General features: G+C 58.5%; 1 protein-coding gene across 1 annotated transcript; it reads right to left on the reverse strand.

Moving 5' to 3' along the window:
* Nucleotides 1-436: 436 nt before the first annotated feature.
* LOC139683932 (protein S100-A4-like) lies at nucleotides 437-3,496 on the reverse strand. Its single transcript, XM_071579456.1, has 3 exons — nucleotides 3,344-3,496; nucleotides 1,597-1,749; nucleotides 437-1,486 (listed from the first exon to the last, which is right to left on the reverse strand). The coding sequence occupies exons 1-3, from the start codon at nucleotides 3,404-3,406 to the stop codon at nucleotides 1,322-1,324; spliced, it is 381 nt and encodes a 126-aa protein (XP_071435557.1). The 5' UTR covers nucleotides 3,407-3,496; the 3' UTR covers nucleotides 437-1,321.
* Between the last annotated feature and the right edge of the window lie 7,557 nt (nucleotides 3,497-11,053).

Genomic DNA, 11,053 nt, shown 5'->3' on the forward strand with positions numbered 1-11,053 from the left:
TGGCTGAAACCCCCTCTGGGGTGGGGAAGGACCCGCAGGACATCCCCGTGTCCTGCCCCACGGAGCGGGGAAGAGGCAGATGCTGCCCTTGCCTGAGCCTCACGATTCCGGCTCCAAAAATGAGCTGTTGGCCCTTTGTCGCCAATCCCTGCCCGAGCTCCGGCCTCGCCCTGTTGGGCTGTGCCCAGTTCGGGGCTGCGGGGCAGGAGCGGCCGCCTCTGACTCATCCTGGCACGGCTGCCAGGGCTGTGCCCCGAGGGATCAGGAAACGCAGAATCCACACCCGGAAAGAGCAGAATTTGGGAATCCACTTTCGGGAACCGACTGGTTCCCATGAGGGGGCGAACGGGGGGCACCCCCCGGGGGCACAACACCCACCCCATGGGCATGAGACCCCCCCTGGGCATGAGACCCCCCTGGCAAAGGGCACGGGGGGCGGGGTTGAAATAAAGATTTATTGAAATGGCATCAGGACATCGAGGGGAGGGTCCCCCAGGGGTAGGTGGTCCTGGGGGGAAGGTGGTCCTGGGCAAGGTGGTCCCAGGGGAAGGTGGTCCTGGGGGGAAGGTTGTCCTGGGCAAGGTGGTCCCAGGGGAAGGTGGTCCTGGGGGAAGGTGGTCAAGGGGAAGGTGGTGCCCAGAAGAAGGTGGTCCCAAGGAAGGTGGTCAGGGGAAGGTGGTCCTGGGCAAGGTGGTCCTGGGGAAGGTGGTCCTGGGGAAGGTGGTCCTGGGGGAAGGTGGTCCTGGGGAAAGGCGGTCCCAAGGAAGGTGGTCCTGGGCAAGGTGGTCCCAAGGAAGGTGGTCCTGGGGGGAAGGTGGTCAGGGGAAGGTGGCCCTGAGCAAGGTGGTCCCAGGGGAAGATGGTCCCAGGGGAAGGTGGTCACGGGGGGAAGGTGGTGCCCAGAAGAAGGTGGTCCCGAGGAAGGTGGTCATGGGGGGAAGGTGGTCCTGGGCAAGGTGGTCCCAGGGGAAGGTGGTCAAGGGGAAGGTGGTGCCCAGAAGAAGGTGGTCAGGGGGGAAGGTGGTCCCAAGGAAGGTGGTCCTGGGCAAGGTGGTCCCAGGGGAAGGTGGTCAAGGGGAAGGTGGTCCTGGGCAAGGTAGTCCCAGGGGAAGGTGGTCAAGGGGAAGGTGGTCCTGGGCAAGGTGGTCCTGGAGGAAGGTGGTCCTGGGCAAGGTGGTCCCAGGGGAAGGTGGTCAAGGGGAAGGTGGTCCTGGGCAAGGTGGTCCTGGGGGAAGGTGGTCCTGGGCAAGGTGGTCCTGGGCAAGGTGGTCCTGGGGGAAGGTGGTCCCAAGGAAGGTGCCCCAGGGGGAGCTGCCCCTGCTCATTTCCTGCGGGGCATCTTGTCCGGGAGGTCCTGGAAGAAGTCGTTGCACATCATGGCCATGCAGGCCAGGAAGGTCACGTACTCCTGGAAGTCCACCTGGCTGTCGCTGTTACAGTCCAAGTTGCTCATGAGCTGCTGCAAACTGGCCTCGCTGGTTTGTTTCTGTCCAGAGGGGAGGGAAGAACGGGGTTAAAATGGGGGTTGGCATCGCAGAGCCACATTCCACAAGGCTGGCATGGCCCCCAGGAGGTGGCAGCGGTGCCCACACTCACACTGAAGCTGGGCAGCTCCTTCAGGAGAAGCTCCTTGAGCTCGGCCTTGCTGAGCTTGTACTTGTCCCCCTCGTTCCCGGAGTATTTGTGGAAGGTGGAGACCATCACGGCCAGCGACTGTTCCAGGGGGGATGCCATGTGGGCACCGGGCAGCTGGAGAGACAAACAGCTCAGAGCAGAGTTTGGGGGTCCCCGGGCACCCCCGTGCCAGGGGGGCAACAGCCTGTCCCACCCCCAGACCGGGCAGAGGGTAACTCAGTGCCGGGGTGGCACCGTTGCCTCTTGAATTCCACCCTCCAGCCACAGCCAGGAGGGGCAATGCCCCAAAAATGCCATGTCAGAGGGGGAAAATGGGGGTCCACAGCCCCCTCGTGCCACACCCAGGATGGGCAATGCCCCAAAAATGCCATGTCAGAGGGGGAAAATGGGGGTCCCGCAGCCCCCTCCTGCCCTGGGCAAGCTGGGCAATACCCCATAAATGCCATGTCCGAGGGGACAAATGGGGGTCTGCAGCCCCCTCGTGCCCTGGGCAGGCAGGGAAATGCCCCACAAATGCCATGTCAGGGGGCACAATTAGGGGTCTACAGCCCCCTCGTGCCACACCCAGGAGGGGCAATGCCCCAAAAATGCCATGTCGGGGGGGCAAATGGGGGGGTCCCACAGTCCCCTCATCCCCTGGGCAGGCAGGGAAATGCCCCAAAAATGCCATGTCGGGGGGGCAACTGGGGGTCTGTAGCCCACTCATGCCCTTTGGGGCAGGGAAATGCCCCAAAAATGCCATGTCAGAGGGGGAAAATGGGGGTCTGCAGCCTCCTCATGCCCTGGGCAAGAAGGGAAATGCCCCACAAATGCCATGTCAGGGGGGGCAAATGGGGGTCCCACAGTCCCCTCCTCCCCTTTGGGACAGGGAAATGCCCCAAAAATGCCATGTCAGGGGGCACAATTAGGGGTCTACAGCCCCCTCGTGCCACACCCAGGAGGGGCAATGCCCCAAAAATGCCATGTCGGGGGGGCAAATGGGGGTCTGCAGCCCCCTCGTGCCCTTTGGGGCAGGGAAATGCCCCAAAAATGCCATGTCGGGGGGGACAATTGGGGGGTCCCACAGTCCCCTCCTGCCCTGGGCAGGATGGGCAACACCCCAAAAATGCCATGTCAGGGGGGGCAAATGGGGGTCCCGCAGCCCCCTCGAGCCCTGGGCAGGCAGAGAAATGCCCCAAAAATGCCATGTCGGGGGGGCAACTGGGGGTCTGCAGCCCCCTCATGCCCTGGGCAAGAAGGGAAATGCCCCAAAAATGCCATGTCAGGGGGGGACAAATGGAGGTACCGCAGCCCCCTCATGCCCTGGGCAAGCTGGGCAATACCCCAAAAATGCCATGTCGGGGGGGCAAATGGGGGTCCCACAGTCCCCTCATGCCCTGGGCAGGCAGGGAAATGCCCCAAAAATGCCATGTCAGGGGGGGCAAATGGGGGTCCCGCAGCCCCCTCATCCCCTAATCAGGCAGGGAAATGCCCCACAAATGCCATGTCAGGGGGGCAAATGGGGGTCTGCAGCCCCCTCATGCCCTTTGGGGCAGGGAAATGCCCCAAAAATGCCATGTCGGGGGGACAAGTGGGGGGCCAGTCCGGGAAGGGGCTCGGGGGCTTTTCCAGCCCTGGGAGGTGAAATCCAGCAGGAATTTTCCCGGGGGGATTCTCCACATCTGGAGAGCAGCTGGATGGGGAATCACAGGGAATAAAAACAACTCACCGAGAGCTCGGAGGGACCAGGACAGGACGGGAAGGGGCGAAAGAGGAGCCCGAGTCGGGCCATGGCATTTATAGCCCCTCCCGCGCCACCTCCCTCTGCCCACGCGTGGGGAGGTGCCAAGGAGGCAACGCCCGATGGAAAAGTTGGAGAGGGAATCCCGGGAGCTCCTCCAGCCCCTCCAACCCCCCCCAATCCCCAGGGCTGGAAAAAACAACCCCGGGGTTGGGCAAGGACCTCCCGGGGCCGAGACAATCCCTGTGGGCACCTCATGCCACCTGCGGGCAGGTGGTGCCACCCACTGTGGTGGGTTTGGCAGCGGCCCGAGGGGTCCTGGAGCCCACCGGGGGTTTTGTTGTGCCCAGAGAGGAGTTTTTTGGGCTGTTTTTAACTGGCCTGGCAGCGATTTGTGTTTGCAGAGTTGTGTAACCCGACGCTATTTCGGTCCCTGGCACGTGGGCAGCGCCAGGAACTGGCACTTTCCGACCTCCCAGATGGGGGGTGAGGGCTCACAAACCCCCCTGAGGGTCCCCCCCAGTCCCCTCGGGACCTGAGGGGGCTCAAGGAAGGACCTGGAGGGGTCAGGAAGGACCTGAAAGGGTCAAGAAGGACCTGAGGGGGCTCAAGGAAGGACCTGGAGGAGTCAGGAAGGACCTGAAATGGTCAAGAAGGAGCTGGACGGGTCAAGAAGGACCTGAGGGAGTTCAAGGACGGACCTGAGGGGATTCAAGGAGGACCCAGGTGGCTCAAGGAAGGACCTCGAGGGGTCAGGAAGGACCTGGAGGGTTCAAGGAAGGACCTGGAGGCGTCAGGAAGGACCTGGAGGGGCTCAGAGAGGACATGGGGACCTTGGAAATTAACTGGAGCACTCAAGGAAGTACCTGGAGAGCTCAGGGAAGGTCCCTGGCACGCGGGCAGCGCCAGGAACTGGCACTTTCCGACCTCCCAGATGGGGGGTGAGGGCTCACAAACCCCCCTGAGGGTCCCCCCCAGTCCCCTCGGGGGGGGGGGGAACTGCTCCTGTGGGGAACAGAGAGAGAAAAAACACAGAAAAATCAGAGGATGCAGCTCCAAAATGGGATGTGAAACCTCCCCAGGCACCACAAAGGAACCTCCCCCCAGGTCGGGGTTTCTTTATATTTAAGCAGAAGGAACCCCCCAAAATGAACCTCGTGCCCTCATTGGCCAGTCCAGACTGGGGGGAGTTACTGGGAGGGGGCAGGAGCTCCTGGGAATCTTTTTAAGGGCTCTGGGAAGGGGCAGAGCAAAGTTTGGAGGTGCTGGAAGGTCCTGGAGGGGGTCAAGGAGGACTCAGGGGGCTCGAAGAAGAACCTGGAGGGGTCAGGAAGGACCTGAAAGGGTCAAAAAGGACCTGAGGGGGCTCAAGGAAGGACCTGGAGGGGTCAGGAAGGACCTGGAGGGGCTGAATGAAGGACCTGAGGGGGCTCAAGGAAGGACCTGGAGGGGTCAGGAAGGACCTGAAATGGTCAAGAAGGAGCTGGATGGGTCAAGAAGGACCTGAGGGAATTCAAGGACGGACCTGAGGGGATTCAAGGAGGACCCAGGTGGCTCAAGGAAGGACCTGGAGGGGTCAGGAAGGACCTGGAGGGGCTCAGAGAGGACATGGGGACCTTGGAAATTAACTGGAGCACTCAAGGAAGTACCTGGAGAGCTCAGGGAAGGTCCCTGGCACGTGGGCAGCGCCAGGAACTGGCACTTTCCGACCTCCCAGATGGGGGGTGAGGGCTCACAAACCCCCCTGAGGGTCCCCCCCAGTCCCCTCAGGGCGGGAACTGCTCCTGTGGGGAAGAGAGAGAGAAAAAACACAGAAAAATCAGAGGATGCAGCTCCAAAATGGGATGTGAAACCTCCCCAGGCACCACAAAGGAACCTCCCCCCAGGTCGGGGTTTCTTTATATTGAAGCAGAAGGAACCCCCCAAAATGAACCTCGTGCCCTCATTGGCCAGTCCAGACTGGGGGGAGTTACTGGGAGGGGGCAGGAGCTCCTGGGAATCTTTTTAAGGGCTCTGGGAAGGGGCAGAGCAAAGTTTGGAGGTGCTGGAAGGTCCTGGAGGGGGTCAAGGAGGACTCAGGGGGCTCGAAGAAGAACCTGGAGGGGTCAGGAAGGACCTGAAAGGGTCAAAAAGGACCTGAGGGGGCTCAAGGAAGGACCTGGAGGGGTCAGGAAGGACCTGGAGGGGCTGAATGAAGGACCTGAGGGGGCTCAAGGAAGGACCTGGAGGGGTCAGGAAGGACCTGAAATGGTCAAGAAGGAGCTGGATGGGTCAAGAAGGACCTGAGGGAATTCAAGGACGGACCTGAGGGGATTCAAGGAGGACCCAGGTGGCTCAAGGAAGGACCTGGAGGGGTCAGGAAGGACCTGGAGGGGCTCAGAGAGGACATGGGGACCTTGGAAATTAACTGGAGCACTCAAGGAAGTACCTGGAGAGCTCAGGGAAGGTCCCTGGCACGTGGGCAGCGCCAGGAACTGGCACTTTCCGACCTCCCAGATGGGGGGTGAGGGCTCACAAACCCCCCTGAGGGTCCCCCCCAGTCCCCTCAGGGCGGGAACTGCTCCTGTGGGGAAGAGAGAGAGAAAAAACACAGAAAAATCAGAGGATGCAGCTCCAAAATGGGATGTGAAACCTCCCCAGGCACCACAAAGGAACCTCCCCCCAGGTCGGGGTTTCTTTATATTGAAGCAGAAGAAACCCCCCAAAATGAACCTCGTGCCCTCATTGGCCAGTCCAGACTGGGGGGAGTTACTGGGAGGGGGCAGGAGCTCCTGGGGGTCTTTTTAAGGGCTCTGGGAAGGGGCAGAGCAAAGTTTGGAGGTGCTGGAAGGACCTGGAGGGGGTCAAGGAGGACTCAGAGGGCTCGAGGAAGGACCTGGAGGGGTCAGGAAGGACCTGAAAGGGTCAAGAAGGACCTGAGGAAGTTCAAGGAAGGACCTGGAGGGGTCAGGAAGGAGCTGGACGGGTCAAGAAGGACCTGAGGGAGTTCAAGGACGGACCTGAGGGGATTCAAGGAGGACCCAGGTGGCTCAAGGAAGGACCTGGAGGGGTCAGGAAGGACCTGGAGGGTTCAAGGAAGGACCTGAGGGGGCTCAAGGAAGGACCTGGAGGGGTCAGGAAGGACCTGGAGGGTTCAAGGAAGGACCTGAGGGGGCTCAAGGAAAGACCTGGAGGGGTCAGGAAGGACCTGGAGGGCTCAGGGAAGGTCCTGGAGGGCTCAGGGAAGGTCCTGGAGGGCTCAGGGAAGGTCCTGGGTGCCCTGGGGAGGAACTGGGTCCTTCAGCTGGACTCTGCCAGGGCTCTGCTCTGCCATGGGGTGTTCACAGGCCTTGTGAGGACTTTTAAATCCTGGGGTGGTTCCTCTGGAAAGCCAAAGAGCAGCTGGTGCTGCACCTTCTGCCAACCAGCCCAGACCTGCCCAGAGCTGCCTCAGCAAAGGGGAGGAGGAGGAGGAGGGGGAGGAGGGGGAGGAGGAAGGAGAGCCCTGTGACTCCCAGTCCTATCCCAGGAAATTCCTGCCTGTCTGCAGCCCCAGGGCTCCCTGGAGAACCTTGGGGGGGGGGATGGGGGGTGGGATTGCCCCCCAATGCAGCCCCCCAGAGCGGGGCAGGACCCTCCTCAGGTCTTTCTGATCCCTTCAGGTCCTTTCTGACCCCTCCAGGTCCTTCCTGACCCCCTCTTGGTCCTTCCTTGGACCCCCTCAGGTCCTTCCTGACCCCTCCAGGTTCTTCCTTGAACCCCTTCAGGTCCTTCCTGACCTCCCCTCCAGGTCCTTTCTGACCCCTCCATGTCCTTTCTGACCCCTCCAGGTCCTTCCTTGAACCCCTTCAAGTCCTTCCTTGAGCCCCTCCAGGTCCTTTCTGAACCCCTCCAGGTCCTTCCTGACCCCTCCAGGTCCTTCCTGACACCTCCAGGTCTCTTCTCGAACCTCTCAGGTCCTTTCTTGAACCCCTCGATGTCTGTCCTTGAACCTCTCCATGTCCTTCCTTGAACCTCTTCAGGTCCTTCCTTGAACCCCTCAGGTCCTTCCTGACACCTCCAGGTCTCTTTTTGAACCTCTCAGGTCCTTTCCTGACCCCTTCAGGTCCTTCCTGACCTCTCCAGGTCCTTCCTTGAGCCCTCCAGGTCTCTTCTTGAACCCCACCAGGTCCTTTCCTGACCCCTCCAGGTCCTTCTTGACCTCTTCAGGTCCTTCCTTGAACCCCTTCAGGTCCTTCCTGACCTCTCCAGGTTCTTTCTGACCCCTCCAGCTTCTTCCTTGAACCCCTCCAGGTCCTTCCTGACCCCTCCATGTCCTTCCTTGATCCTCTTCAGGTCCTTTCTGACCCCTCCAGGTCCTTCCTTGAACCCCTCCAGGTCCTTCCTGACCTCCTCAGATCCTTCCTGACCTCCTCGGGTCTTTCCCGACCTCCTCAGGTCCTTCCTTGAACTCCTTCAGGTCCTTCCTGAACCCCTCAGGTCCTTCCTGACGCCTCCAGGTCTCTTCTTGAACCTCTCAGGTCCTTTCTTGAACCCCTCCAGGTCCTTCCTTGAACCCTTTCAGGTCCTTCCTGACCCACCCTCAGGTCCTTTCTGAACCCCTTTATGTCCTTTCTGACCCCTCCATGTCCTTTCTGACCCCTCCAGGTCCTTCCTTGAACCCCTTCAGGTCCTTTCTCACCATCCCTGGAGGTGTTTAAGATGACACTGGATGTGGTACTGAGTGATCTCAGTGGGGTTGGACCGAGGGTTGGACTTGACGATCTTAGAGGTCTCTCCCAACCCAACTGATTCCAGGATTCCATGATTTTCTGATTCTATGATTCCATGATGGTGGATTCTCCATCCCTGGAGGTGTTCAAGGTGACACTGGAGGTGACACTGAGTGCCCTGGGCTGGTGATCACAGTGGGGTTGGATCAAGGGTTGGATTTGACAATCTCAGAGGTCTCTTCCCACCCACCTGATTCCAGGATTCTGTAGTTGGGTTGGACTTGACCATCTCAGAGGCCTCTCCCCACCCAACTGATTCCAGGATTCTGTGGTTGGGTTGGACTTGACCATCTCAGAGGTCTCTCCCACCCAACTGATTCCAGGATTCTGTGGTTGGGTTGGACTTGACCATCTCAGAGGTCTCTCCCACCCAACTGATTCCAGGATTCTGTGGTTGGGTTGGACTTGACCATCTCAGAGGTCTCTCCCCACCCAACTGATTCCAGGATTTTATTTTATGATGATGATTTCTCCATCCCTGGAGATGTTTAAGGCCAGACTGGACATGGCACTGAGTGCCCTGGGCTGGAGATCACAGTGGGGTTGGATCAAGGGTTGGACTTGACCGTCTCAGAGGTCTCTCCCACCCAACTGATTCCAGGACTTGACCATCTCAGAGGTCTCTCCCCACCCAACTGATTCCAGGATTCTGTCATTGGGTTGGACTTGACCATCTCAGAGGTCTCTTCCCACCCAGCTGATTCCAGGATTCTGTGATTGGGTTGGACTTGATGATCTCAGAGGTCTCTTCCCACCCAACTAATTCCAGGATTCTGTGGTTGGGTTGGACTTGACCATCTCAGAGGTCTCTTCCCACCCAACTGATTCCAGGACTTGACCATCTCAGAGGCCTCTCCCACCCACCTGATTCCAGGATTCTGTGGTTGGGTTGGACTTGACCATCTCAGGGGTCTCTTCCCACCCAACTGATTCCAGGATTCTGTGGTTGGGTTGGACTTGATGATCTCAGAGGCCTCTCCCACTCAACTAATTCCAGGATTCTGTCATTGGGTTGGACTTGACCATCTCAGAGGTCTCTTCCCACCCAGCTGATTCCAGGATTCTGTCATTGGGTTGGACTTGATGGTCTCAGGGGTCTCTTCCCACCCAACTGATTCCAGGATTCTGTCATTGGGTTGGACTTGACCATCTCAGAGGTCTCTTCCACCCAACTGATTCCAGGACTTGACCATCTCCGAGGTCTCTCCCCACCCAACTGATTCCAGGATTCTGTGGTTGGGTTGGACTTGACCATCTCAGAGGTGTCTCCCACCCAACTGATTCCAGGACTTGACCATCTCCGAGGTCTCTTCCACCCAACTGATTCCAGGACTTGACCATCTCAGGGGTCTCTTCCCACCCAACTGATTCCAGGATTCTGTGGTTGGGTGGACTTGACCACCTCAGAGGTCTCTCCCACCCAACTGATTCCAGGATTCTGTGGTTGGGTTGGACTTGATGATCTCAGAGGTCTCTCCCCACCCAACTGATTCCAGGATTCTGTGGTTGGGTTGGACTTGATGATCTCAGAGGTCTCTCCCAACCCAACTGATTCCAGGATTCTGTGGTTGGGTTGGACTTGACCATCTCCGAGGTCTCTTCCCACCCACCTGATTCCAGGATTCTGTGACTGGATTGGACTTGACCATCTCAGAGTCCTCTCCCCACCCAACTGATTCCAGGATTCTGTGATTGGGTTGGACTTGATGATCTCAGAGGTCTCTTCCAACCCAAGTCATTCCATGATTCCATGATTTTCTGATTCTATGATTCTGTGATGGTGGATTCTTCATCCCTGGAGGTGTTTAAGGCCTGGCTGGACATGGCACTGAGTGCCCTGGGCTGGAGATCAGAGTGGGGTTGGATCAAGAGTTGGACTGGATGATTTCAGGGGTCTCTTCCCACCCAGCTGATTCCAGGATTCTGTGGTTGGGTTGGACTTGACCATCTCAGGGGTCTCTTCCCACCCAACTGATTCCAGGATTCTGTGGTTGGGTTGGACTTGATGATCTCAGAGGCCTCTCCCACTCAACTAATTCCAGGATTCTGTCATTGGGTTGGACTTGACCATCTCAGAGGTCTCTTCCCACCCAGCTGATTCCAGGATTCTGTCATTGGGTTGGACTTGATGGTCTCAGGGGTCTCTTCCCACCCAACTGATTCCAGGATTCTGTCATTGGGTTGGACTTGACCATCTCAGAGGTCTCTTCCACCCAACTGATTCCAGGACTTGACCATCTCCGAGGTCTCTCCCCACCCAACTGATTCCAGGATTCTGTGGTTGGGTTGGACTTGACCATCTCAGAGGTGTCTCCCACCCAACTGATTCCAGGACTTGACCATCTCCGAGGTCTCTTCCCACCCAACTGATTCCAGGATTCTGTGGTTGGGTTGGACTTGACCATCTCAGGGGTCTCTTCCACCCAACTGATTCCAGGACTTGACCATCTCCGAGGTCTCTCCCCACCCAACTGATTCCAGGATTCTGTCATTGGGTTGGACTTGACCATCTCAGAGGTCTCTCCCACCCAACTGATTCCAGGATTCTGTGGTTGGGTTGGACTTGATGATCTCAGAGGTCTCTCCCAACCCAACTGATTCTTTGATTCTACGATTCCATGATGGTGGATTCTCCATCCCTGGAGGTGTTTAAGGTGACACTGGACATGGCACTGAGTGCCCTGGGCTGGTGATCTCAGTGGGGTTGGATCAGGGGTTGGACTGGATGATCTCAGAGGTCTCTTCCAACCCAACTGATTCCAGGATTCTGTGGTTGGGTTGGACTTGACCATCTCAGAGGCCTCTCCCCACCCAACTGATTCCAGGACTTGACCATCTCAGGGGTCTCTCCCCACCCAACTGATTCCAGGATTCTGTCATTGGGTTGGACTTGATGGTCTCAGGGGTCTCTTCCCACCCACCTGATTCCAGGATTCTGTGGTTGGGT

This window comes from Pithys albifrons, chromosome 30 (genome assembly GCF_047495875.1).
Source record: "Pithys albifrons albifrons isolate INPA30051 chromosome 30, PitAlb_v1, whole genome shotgun sequence".
Lineage (NCBI taxonomy): Eukaryota > Metazoa > Chordata > Aves > Passeriformes > Thamnophilidae > Pithys > Pithys albifrons.